This window comes from Miniopterus schreibersii (genome assembly GCF_964146895.1).
Source record: "Miniopterus schreibersii genome assembly, chromosome: 14".
NCBI lineage: Eukaryota > Metazoa > Chordata > Mammalia > Chiroptera > Miniopteridae > Miniopterus > Miniopterus schreibersii.
In genome coordinates, this window is record NC_138114.1 from 38,303,263 (window position 1) to 38,316,224 (window position 12,962).

At 39.0% G+C, this 12,962-nt stretch overlaps 1 protein-coding gene across 1 annotated transcript in view; it reads right to left on the minus strand.

Annotated features, from left to right (window-relative positions):
• Positions 1 to 12,962, minus strand: part of HPSE2 (heparanase 2 (inactive)) — a 408,005-nt gene that overhangs the window by 109,483 nt on the left and 285,560 nt on the right. Inside the window, exon 7 of the mRNA XM_081158111.1 lies at positions 5,011 to 5,104. Coding sequence (XP_081014237.1) covers positions 5,011 to 5,104 — 94 coding nt within the window. The remainder of the gene's footprint in view (positions 1 to 5,010; positions 5,105 to 12,962) is intronic.

The window sequence follows — 12,962 nt, forward strand, 5'->3', positions numbered from 1 at the left end:
TCCCCAGTTTATCATTAGTGTCTAATACATGAAAGAGCAGAGCCAAAGTTTCCCTTGGATCATTTTCTCCCGTTTGCAGATGCACAGCCAAGAGGAGTCACAGAGGCTAACTCACTGGGAAGCTCATGAAGCTTCAACTTCCAGCTCTCCACTTTCACAGGCCTCTACTACTGTCCTAGGCAGTCCCTAGTAATGTGTTCACTTGGTCAGATATATTTCTAAAATGTGCAGATTTGTTCTGTTTCTTTTTCTTAAAGAGGCCCCCATTATGTAAGCTTCTGGCCACATAAAACTCAGAATCACCCAGGGATGTCACCCAAGGTATTAGAGTGACATACATATAAAATACACAGTTTGTATTTAGGGTCCTCTGCCTCTTCTGAGTACTTCTTTGGCCTGTTTCTCTTTCCCTTGATCAAAACCTGCTCTTGGGAAAGGGCCTTCTATTTGATGTTAGCACCATAGGAGGACTCTAAACCTGTGTAGTTTACATCTTCGTGGGTTATTTACATTTTATACCCTCATAGTACTGTAGAATGAAAGATTATTTTTCTAAAATGAAATATCCAGCATTAGCAAACAGAGTGCAATGTTATTTTTAGCCACAAAGAGATCTTTCCTTCACACCTACACACAGACCCAGAAGATAATCTCCTGCTATGTCTACATGTAGGCAGAGCCCATTTATGGCTGCCTAAATCAATTTCTACCTATTCAACACTACCCTACAAAGTCAGTAGCACATTAGATTCTCCTGTTATTAGACAAATGTGAATGAGACAAAGACATTACTTCCGTTACACTTCTTCCATTATTTGACTCTGCTCACTCATCTTTCCCTCCCTGCCTGCCTTCCTCCCTCTAACATTTATTGAGCACCTGCTACGTGATAAGCACTGGGGTAGACACTGGAACTCTGAATTAAGCATTCAACATTACTGAGTGAATGAGTAAATTAATGAATGAATCAATCACATACTGATTTCTGTGGTGATACTGCTGTTCTTGCCCTAGTAATATCTTTTCATTTTTGCAGTTTGCTTCATTAGAGAAGGTTAACGATATCACTGTCCTCCTTTTTCCTTGTGAGTTCAGTTATTTTATGACCCTGAAGAATAACTATTATTCTTTTACCCGCCTCCCCCTTTATATACTAAGAGGCTCAAAAAAGTGGGTAAATCAGAAGGTTGATTGAGAACATTTCTTTTTTGATCTATTAATTACTTTAAAAGAATTAAATATTCTTCTTCCTTACCTACTTCCATGATCCTGCAACTAAGATATATCGGAAAAAGTGGCATAATGTTACTGCATTTATTGAGACTTCAAAGGAGTTAACCTTATTAAATATTATAAATGATCATAAGCAATGATGATAATAACAAAAGAATGATCACAGTTATATTAGGAACCATATAAACCATCCCCTCTACCATGTACATCTACAACCAGGGGCCCTCTGATTGCACTTTAAGAAAAACTCTATAAATATGCAGTTGTCTACCCTTTAGGTATTAGCTTAAATATTACTTCCTCTGGAAGGACTTCTTATCTTTTTCCTCCCCGAGAAGGTAGATATTTCCCACTATGGGCACCCATAGCACCTGATATGTCCCTATAATGGGAGACATCACATCTTACTATCATTGCCTGCTTCATTAACTATTTTCCCACTAGACCATAAGGTCTACAAGGAGAACCACCACATCAGTCTTGCTTACCATTTTATCCTCAGGGGTCTGGCAAATACTGAGAATGTTATAGCCAACTGATAAATAAAGGAAGAAAGGGGAGAAAAAAGAAAGGGAGGAAGGAAGAAGAAATTTTTCAACTATTAGGGAAGCCAACTGTTCAGTTTATTTAGTATTCAAAATGCAATCATATGGATAGTGCTCTTGGATATACTTCCCTTATGACTGAGATTTCACCAACTCCTTCCTGTGCTTATTGAATTGCTGAAAATAATATCAGAAAGTGTTATTTCCTCCTCTGATTCCTCTAGGACATGAAGACACAAATCATTGAGTCCAAGCGACTTAAGCCAAAGTGGTTCTTCTTGGTTCTTATGTCATTGTTTTGGAGTCAGCCCAGCTCTCCACACTGTACTATACCATCTGTACTGCATCCTCAACATCTCTCATTTTCCCATCTGACTCTTGCCTGTATTGTTAGATTCTCAACTCTTTTCCCTTGACTCATCTCCCAAAGTACAGATGATTATCCTCATTCTAATGGAAGGGAGAGAGAGTGGGGTTCATCCAAAGAAGTAGGTTGTCCAAACATTGTCTCTGTTTAGCTTTCAAAAGCATCATGTAGGTTTTCATATTATAAGAATTCGCCCACTGCTCAGAAAACTGACAATTCTTATAAGTGGCAGTCCAAATTTGTAAACCACAGCTGTTTTTAGCAATTGAGTTACTGTATTTCAGGTGCCAAAAATATCACCTATCATATTCTCCAGGGATCAAAGAAAAAGGAAAGAGAAAAAAGAGCAAAAAACAAGTTAAAGGATAAAGGTAGCATGAAGCTTCTCCAGTTAAGTAAATTATTAAAAATAACTACAGTAACTGAAGTCACAGTAGTAATAACATTAAGAACTAGCATTCAACAGCAATTAACAGAATAGGGCTTCAGGTGACCTTCCTAGTCTTTCTGAGAGGAAAGGAAGATAGTGTTCTTGGCATCCTCATTTTACAGTTAAAGAAAAAGAATCAGAGAAATTAAGTAATGTCCTGAGGTCACACAACTAAACCTAAGTTCCAACCCAAGCCACCAGACTTCAACTCCTGTATTCTATCTCTTATTTAGACAGCCTTGCCACTGATTTATCTAACCAATTCCATATTATGTTTTGGTGGGAAATCTGCCCTTTTTCTATCACTGTGGGCCTGGGGAAATGGGGATGGTGTTATTAGGACTTCTCTGAGCTTCCCAAAGTATAGAAAAAACAAAGATTTCATTTCTAGCTTTTGGATGAGGGTTTCGGGTATATACGTATTAAAATCTTACTTGGCTCATCTCTGAACTAGTTCGGGGGGCTCTTCCCCAGTCTGCACCTTGGACCCTAATTTCCCATACCCCCTTCCTACCCACAGGAGACTTCAGGAACAGTAAAAGCAACTTTTCAGCTGGCAAAGCTTGGTGACCCTTCTCCAGTCTTCTCCAGCCCGTGTGTCCCCAGGGCTGGCCAGTACCTAGCACATCCTGGGCTGTGGTGAGAGACTCTCATCCTGAAGGCCCTAACACTGGGTCCAGGCTACTGCAGCCAATGGAGAGTCTATCCCGGGAATCAAGTCTCAGGGAATCTGTGATCTAGTTACACCTCCAGCAGATACCCATTTAAGGCAGTATCTGGCAGGAGCTTTGTAAAAGAGTTGGAAGAAGAAAACTAGTGAGGGGAATGACTGAAGGCTACTACATGAAACAGGGAGTATGGAATTTTGGCAAACAGTATTTTCCAAAAACAACTGCAAAAATATTTCTGGTCCTTTACACTCTTCCAGAATCTTGCCACTCCCCCATCAAGGGAGTTCTTTCCTTTCCCCACAAACTTCCATCAGTCTTGGTGACTGTCTCGATAAATAAACTATAGTTGAAGTGATGCCCTATGACTTCTGAGGGTAGGTTAGAAAAGGTAATAGAGTTTCCACCTGGCTCTCTCTTGGGCATCTGACCTCAGAACCTTGGGTGGAAGGCCAGGCTATATAAAGAGTTCATATGGAGGTATTCCAGTTATCAGTCCCACAAAGGTGTTAGTCGACAGCTGGCATGAACTAATTGCCACACGCAAGAGTCAACAAGCCTTCTGATGATTCTAGTTGCTACCTTTTGAACCACCCCAGCCTTTAAGTCTTCCAGTGGAAGCTTCAGACATCATGGAGCAAAGACAAGCCCATTCCTTCTGCTTGCAGGTCATTTCTCTTAATGGCTCCACTCTTCCTCCTTGCAACTCCACTTTGCCCTCCCCATCCAAGTCCATCAGACATGTTTTTAAAGGTCTGCATCTCAATTGTGCACAGAGTTTGAGCCTTTATCCTTAAGGTTCTCTGGCCTTGCCTTCACAAATCAAGAGGTAAGCACAGCTTACTGAATTTCAGTCTTTGAACATTCCATGGTGGTTAAGGAGTGTGCAGTGGTGGAGAGTAATGGGTTGTAAAGAGAAAGGAAAAAACCTAATTCCCAACACCTTCGTCTTAGTTCTGACTTAGAGCTCCTTCTTCTACTTTAAAAATTACCTGAGCACAGCTAGAACCTCACTGTCAGTGCCACGATACCACTGAATCATTTTACTTCCACTCTGATTAGGTCAAAACCAGAAAAGGAAAAAATATAGGGACTTGTCTAATTTGTATACTGTCGTAATACAAACCCTTGTAATAGTGCCTGGAACACAGAAAGCACTCAATAAATATCTATTGAATGGACACATTAAATCAGAATATCAGAAGTGAGATTGGAAACTTTATGAGCAAGCTCTGGTGATTTGACTGTATTCAAGTTTGAGAACTGTTGACCAAAAGTGTCTTGTTAATCGGACCTACATGCAATTGCTTAATCCTCACATCTCTACAAATGTAAGATGTTACTTGGCTGATTCTAAGACATCTAGAAATAGTGTAAATATGGCTCACAATTGCAAATTCCTCAGAAATTTTACTGAATAAATGTAATCATTATCTTCTTAAATTAACCCAAAATAAACCCCTGCACTTAAAAAAGAAAATAAGGTAAACCTATCCTTAAGAAACTCACAATTTAGAAGCAAAGTATTACAAAATATTTGCTTTTAAAATAGAAAAGCTTTTAAACCTTGGTATATCACTCAAACCCTTCTCAATTTGAAAAACTAGAAACAATCATCAACTGTGAGAGGGAGCTCTGGACCATGAGAATCTGGACTAATTTTCTACACTGGCTCCCACAATACTGCCATCCAACTGGGCCCCTGTGACCTTTTCCTTGCCCTACCCCCAAACTGACTCCTCTTCTTCCCAGGAGACTTTTACTCACTTTCTGAATTTTCCTAATCTGGTCAGAGAGTGTATCTAACAGGCGAGTTTTCAGGAAGTCCATCACCTTGACCACTCGGCCATCAATGTAGCAACTGGAATAAAAATAAAATAAGAATCAGATAAAATCTTGAGCAGGAGACTACATACACTTCTTTAGTCAGAGGTCTCTGTTGCCTGAGGAAACAGCCCAGGGTTCACTTGGGTTCTCATATCTTAAAAAGTTAGACCTTGGGTACTTTTCAAATAAATAATATACTATTTATTTATTTATTTATTATTTTATTAAATTTATTGGGGTGACATTGGTTAATAAAACTATATAGGTTTCAAGTGTACAATTCTATAATACATCATCTGTACATTGATTGCATTGTGTGTTCACTACCCAAAGTCCAGTCTCCTTCTATCTTCATTTGTGGGCTAATATTGTGATTTTTTCAACCTTTGTCACATGAAATTGCATTGTTTGCTCTATAGAAATGGACAGGAATCCATGAGACAAATTGGGTAATGGAGAAAAGCTTACATTTCCCTCCTAGGGAAAGTAACTTAACACACCCATCACATATCATCCCTACCCATACTTTAAAGTAATAAAGGTATGTAACAGGTTTGAAAGAGTAAGAAAACATTTTTATAGGTTTCCACACCTTTAAATAAGAAAACAAACACCAACCACAAAAATCTGATTTAGTATAGTGAGTGAATCTTCAAGGTTTTGTCTCCAGCTCACATCCCTGGGGAAAATAACTTGTAGTCAACTTTCTCTTACCACCTCCAAAGTAAATGAATGGTGAATGAATGAGTAAACAAACAAATAAATGAATTGGACAGATTAAAATCCAGAAGAACTCTCCTAAAACAGTAAGAAGGCACTCCTGGGTGTGGTGGTGTCCAGGTTTTGTTAGGTAGCTTCAGTGAAACATAAGGTTGTGCTGACACTACACTATGAACATTTGACTCCAACAGTTCCATCCAGCTTTGTGAGGACCCTCTTTGTGAATTCTTACTCTCAAGTCTAAGCTGAGACCGGCCCAGTGTTAGATGATTTTCATTATCTCAAACCTCTCCACCCCCATCTTTGCAAAATTTCAAATTAAATTAATTTAAATCAACGCTTATGATTCCCAGGTTCCTTTTCCAACCCACTCAGGTCTCCTTGGCTGATGGCTAATGTAGATTATTTCATTTTTAATAACACACCAACCTATCAGTACACATTATAGAACTATGTGAAAATTCTTTTTTAATGTTAATTTCCCATACCAATATATGATGTAGCAGAATGGTTAATTTTTTTTAAATTGTAAAGCAGGCGTTCTGGTTGAAGTGAAGGTGGGAGATGAACTCCACACATTAAACCTTCCCTTTGGCCTCCCTCACTACCAGACACTTCCACAGAATCCAACATTGGTATGTTGGAAAGAGTATGGGTTTTGGAGCCACAGATATCTAAGTTCAAATTCCAAATAAGGTATTTCCTACCTATGTGATCTTGCACAAGATAGTTGGCCTCTATCAGCCTTAGTTTTCTTATTCTTAAAAGACAGTTAACATAGCTACTTCTCAGTCTTAACTAAAGATTAAGCACATAAACCTAAAGTGTCTCCACACAGGAATTCAACAACTCAGTTTTTTTTCCAATTTCTCTTATTTTCAGCTCACAAAAATGGGGTCATAAACAATATGGAGCCAATTAAATTAGTGTGAGTATAGAATTCTAAAAGTAGAATTGTATCAAAGGGTACATGCTTTTGAAAACTTTTGTGGTTATATTAGGGAACAAAACCAAACAATGGCATGACCTTTCACCTCATTCCTGGTACAAATGCTAGACTCAGATCCAATAAACATTTATTATGTGCAACACAGAGTGCTAGGCATGTCCATGTCCATTACCTCCTATTAGTACTTCACTATTAGCACCTCTGATTTTTTTTAAAAAGTTGTGATTAGACAGCATACGACATGAAAGCTAGGCATATTAAAACAGTGTTAAAATCAGAAATAATTCATGCAATGTTAATCTAACACACACTGAAGGACATGAATACTTGTTACTATTTTACATGATGACTAGGCATATGATAAAACTGCACTGTAATTAATGTTCTTTTATGTTTTTAATCAAATATATTATAGTTTCTTCTTTTCTCTTTGTTAGCTCCCAGTAACTATTTTAAACATCAGAGTTTATAAATTTTGCTGGCAACACATACAGTTAAATACTTATTGAGATAAAAAATACCAGCTGTACTTTTTCAATATGTACGATTCCCTGTGAACACTCTCCCTATTCCACACAATCCATGGTCCATGGTTGAGGGACCCTTCACTCTTCCCCTCCTTCCTTTTGTTTCTTTTCTCAAGTACATAGAACTTAGAGTTATAAAACCTTAGTTCAATCCCAGCTTTGCCACTTATTACTTATATGATAATTAGGTTTCCCCTTCTTTAAAATTGACTTTGAAAGAAACTATAGTATTTTCTCAGGGCTACTGTACCAATCAAATCAGAAAAAAAATGCTAGGCACAGAACCTAGCACATAAAAAGAATTCAATAAGCAAACCTAGCCTCAGGTTACTAAGAGCCCAAGGTGGCAGTAACCTAGACTGTAACGCCATGGGATGGGGTGAGCGGGGGAGCACCTGTCTGGGGAAGGAGAGCATGTTCACTCACTGTAGGATTTGGAATGGGGGAAGTATAAAGCAGCAAGAACAGACATTCCCAGTAGGTGGGAGGCATAGGGAGGGATGGACAGGGCTGTGATTATGTTGCAAAAATATGGAGCTTGAAAAATCTTTATGGTCATGTTGCCTAAAGTATGTAAACTTGTTACACCATCCCTTAGAAATGATTATCTAAGACAGGAAACCCACTTTCATATACTACTAGTACTATCCCACTGTACTACAGTTTGAATCCATGAAAGGCTCTTCTAACATGGGTCTAAAATTTGCTTCCTCTTACTGTCTACTCACTCAATAGCTGTTTTCTTAGACCCAAGAAATAGTCTAATTCCTCTTTCATTTAACATGTAGGGAAAGAATTCCCACAAAATTTTGGCTTAAGCTTTTAGAGCCTATTCTTGGCCCACATTTAACCCAACAAGATGGATTCAATCATTCTTAGTTGGTCTGGGCCTTTTCTGTGGGCTGTGAATTATACTGGAACAAGGGAGAACTCCAGGCAGGAAGTGTGACAAGGTTATCTTATCTCAGTAGTGCAGGTAAGAAGGGATCTGGGTCTAAGTAATGGAGATCACTGAAAGAAGTAAAAGTGAGAGCCTGGGAAGGAAGAACTAATAAAATAAAGCTTCTGTAGAGTGTAAGAAAGAGAGGAAGGGAATCAGCAATGACCACAAGCTTATGAGAGAGAATGTTTTGGAGAACACTGCTGCCAAGGACATGCAGGCCAGTCAGACTAGGTTTTAGGTTTGTCAAAGGAGATGAATGACTGTTTGAAATATCAAGGACACAGAGAATATCAAAGAGGAAATATACAACAGGTAGCTGAAGATATAAAGAGGAGGTACAGAGTGAGACACATAATGCTGACCTGGGTGTCTTTTTCAGTTTTTAAGTAATAAATGAAGCCACGCCTGTAGATCAGCTATCCAACAGAATAAGAAAAGTTAACAGAGATATCAGACACCCTCCAAAATGCTTCTCAAATATGGCCCTGGGCATCACCTCTACCTTTGGCCCAGTTAAGAATCCCTTCCTTCCCCAACCTGACCAACATGGTGTCTTTTTAATAACCTCAGTCTGAGTCATGTTCACATTTGGGTGTCAGAGGAAGCCCCATATTATGCTGAGAAGTTTCAGCAACTTTCATTTGCAACCTTAAACCCACATTTATATTGTACTGTGGAAATAGGAACTTTAGTCCCCCAGAATATAGTATCACTTTTAAGAGGGGATAATTTAACCATAGGTATGAATCTGATAAATACTTAAGCCCTTTTCTTGGGAACCCTTGAACAGTTAGCTTGCTGTACTTAACCCTCCTAACAAAATATTCAACGTCGACAATCTGTGGTTATTCAAAAATTCCTGTCTGTTACAGAGCTTTCATTCTCTGATAGTGGCTGCCTGTAGTAATGGGCCCAGAATGTCATTTAGATTTGGATATGAAGGAGGTGGGTTAGCCTGTGGTAACTATTTGGTAAGAGTTGTTAAAAATGATGAAGATGGTGATTTCTCACTAAGACGAGGTAAAAGTAGAACTGGATTCCAACTGACTGTCCAGTGGCCTGTGGGCAACTGTTTTCTCTGCCTTTCTCATTGGGATCATAAATATGATTCTTAGCTACTAGTCTGTCTCTCACAAGACTTAATTAATTTAGTAATGGCTACAAAGGTGTCAGAGACTAAATAAATCAGAGAGGAAAGGAAGGATAAAGGGAAGGAAAGAAAGAAGAGAGAGAGAGAGGAAATTCATTAATTAGAGGTACTTTGACATCTTCCACACAAATCCTGGCAGAATGGTTGGTTCTAGAAACACTAAGACTGGTACTTTTAGGTAAATCATACTCCTCCTCCAAGCTGTCTTGAAATTTCAGCATCTCTTAGTATCATACCAGAGTGTCTGAGCTGTTCAACTAAAAGTTGAAACCAGGAGAGACTGTACAGAAATAACTTTTCTGTGAGCTATTACAAATGCAATGAGGTTGAAACCTTTCTGTGTGGAAAAGCAATCTGTCTGGCTCAATACCAGCAACCATCACCCCTTCTTCTGCTGACTTGTAGATTAGCAGCTCATATCACATCTGGGGAGGTAGCAAAGATGGCAGAATATACAAAGTAAATGGAACCACTTACCAATTCATTCACCAACTCTCTTGCCCTCCTTAGTTTTACATTTTATTTCCAGTTTAATACCTTTCATCTTATTTAACGTTTTGCTCTTTACTTATTACAAAAGAAACAAGGCTCATTATAGACAAGTTAGAAAATGCACATAAACAACATTAAAATATAAAAATGAAAAATCAGTGATAAGCCCAACACCTAGAGACCCACTAGTTAACATTTTGCTGTGTACCCTTTTGGAGATTTTCATAATAAATACACATAAAATTTCCCATATTAGTTATCTTAAAAAATTTATTCCAGATCCTATTCTACGAGCATATAAACTTAAAACTGCCCCAGACTAGACTCCCAAGCCCATCTCACTGGGATACTGACAGAAACACTAGAGACTCCTGGCATCAAATCATCTTATTCTTACTTTAATTCCACTCTGTTCATTGAGGGATCCTCTGCCAGAGGCAGGTCTCATCTCCTTTCTGTCTCTGCTAGCCAGGTTTTGACCCTGATTCCCTTCCCCCTTCTCCAGGTCTCTAGATTCAGTCTTCAGCATTGTACTACAATTAGCCACTTATGCCCATTAGCCTCTTAAAAAATTTAATGAGGAGAGTTCCTTGGCTCCAGTAGCAGCTGGTTTTGTTTACCTGGCTCTCTACTTTAAAAGGAAAAACCTTTGCCCCTTATTATCTGACCCCTTCTTTTATTTCAGGTAATTGCATTAGTGCTGGCTTCTCAACACTCAGGAATTTCCGGACCTATTTTGCCGCCTGCTGCTTTTAGGGAGGAGGGGCGGTCTGCTCAGAATTCTAACACCCAGCCTGCTGACTGGGAAGGTAATCCTTAAAACTGGGGCCTTCCCCACTGAAGGGGGGAAAAGCTTGGATAATCATTAGAACAACCCTGTTGACCTATAAAACCTATTCTGACACCCTGAAGCCAAACACTGGAGAGGCTGACTTGAGTCTGTCTAAAGCTTTATAAATTGTATTTGCCTGTCCTCCAAAGACCCTCACTCTGGGTTCCTGCTGAGCTCATTCTTCACACTTGCCATTAGGTTTTCTTTATTCTTGATCTTCTTTGCAATGGGTCAACCCTCCTTCCTTGTGTTCAGAACTACTTTGAGCAAGTAAAGCTTAGATGAAATGAACGCTGTTACTAAAAAAAAAAAAAAATCCTACAGAATATAGATGTTTCTTTGGTTTTCTTAAACCAGTTCCTATAAATCCATACAGGAGTCACCCAGATGATTAAAGGGTTGTGGTTCAAGAATTTCTAAGAGTTGGTGCTGTGAAAAGATGTTATCATTGAAAAATGGTACAAGTAAAGATCGGGGTTGTGGGCAATCCCATGGGCACAAAATGGATACTCAAACGATACATTTAACGGGGCCTTGGCTGGGTAGCTCAGTTGGTTAGAGCGTTGTCCTGATACACCATGGTTGTGGGCTCAACCCCCGGCCAAGGCACACACCAGAATCAACCAAAGAACGCATAAATAAGCGGAACAACAAACTGGTGTTTCTCTCTCTTTCTCTCTCTCTCAATTCAATAATTTAAAAAATATATACATTTAATGAAAACATGACTGCCTGTATAATCCAATCCACGATGAGCCAAAAGGGTGGCCCTGAAGCTTAAGGGATATTCTAAGGGCCCCATTTTCTGGATCTTTTCTCTCTCCTAATTCCTTGCACACTTTTGGTCCTGAGTCCAGGTCATTCTCCTCCATTAACCCACTCAGTGTATGTGGAAAAACACAGTCTCTTGGCAGAGACTCCAAGACCCTTGCAGTGCTGAGGCCAGCTCTATGGGAAGCCCAGAAGGACAGGGGTGGGAAAGTCATCTGCAGCTCCAGCCACCAGAGTGGGCTCTGAGGAGGGCACCTTGGGGAATTTTCAGAGTAGCAGCAGATGATGGCACCCAGAGTGTGGGCAGGAGTGGATCCATGTGGTTTTGAGGTTGAAACCTGAATAAACTGTGGGACCCTCTTTAAGAAAAAGGAATCAAAAGTACAAAACACAAAATTAGGTACAAAAATAAATATTTACTTAGAATGATAAAATAAATCACAACAAACTCTCAGAAACTTAGAGAATTAATTCCCTCCTCCCCTTTATTTCTGAGAGCTCTTCAGGCAATTTACCAGAAATGCTTATAGAACAATGTTTCCTGATAGCAACCTTCCCCTACCCCCTTACCACCTAGCTAGGGTATCGAGTTTCTAAAATGAGACAGATGTCTGAAAAATAAATCTGCCCCTCTTAGTAATCTCAGGGTATATTTCCTGGTTCCATTATGATCCTCAATAAAGGGCAAAAACATGAGCAAATGCAGTCATTCTCCACCTAATGACATTTTGGCCAATGAAACACATATACTACAGTGGTCACATAAGATTATAATGGAGCTGAAAAATTCTTATCACCTAGTGACATCAGTAGCCAGTTGCAACATTATAGCACATTATAGCATTCACATGTTTGTGGTGATGCAGGTATAAACAAGCCTATTGCACAGCCAGTCTTCTAAAAGTATAGCACACACAATTATGTACAGTACATAATACTTAATAATAATAAATGACCATGTTACTGATATATTTACTATACTATATTTTTAATTGATACTTTATAGTGTACTCTTTCTACTTATTAAAAAAGTTTGCTGTAAAACAGTGTGTAACAGTATGCCATGTTACTCTGGCAGTAGCCTCTCAGGTTTCATGTTTACTGAGCCTTTCTCTCTTTTTTAAATTGATTTTAGAGAGAGAAGGAGGAGAAGAGAGAGAGAGAAACATTGATTTGTTGTTCCACTTATTTATGCATTCATTGGTTGCTTCTTGTATGTGCCCTGACCAAGAATCGAACCTACAACCTTGGCATACAGGGACAATGCTCAAACCAACTGAGCTACCCGGTCAGGGCATTTACTGAGTCTCTTGATTGCATCATTTTCTCTTGTGCTTGATTTAATCTTGTACTGTTTTGTACAGTAACATGCTGTGTAGACTTGTAGCCTAGGGCAATTAAGTTCTATCATATAGCCTAGATGTGTAGTGGGCTATGTCATCTAGGTTTGTATAAGTACAGTCTATGATCGCATAATTATGAAATTGCCTAATGACACATTTCTCAGG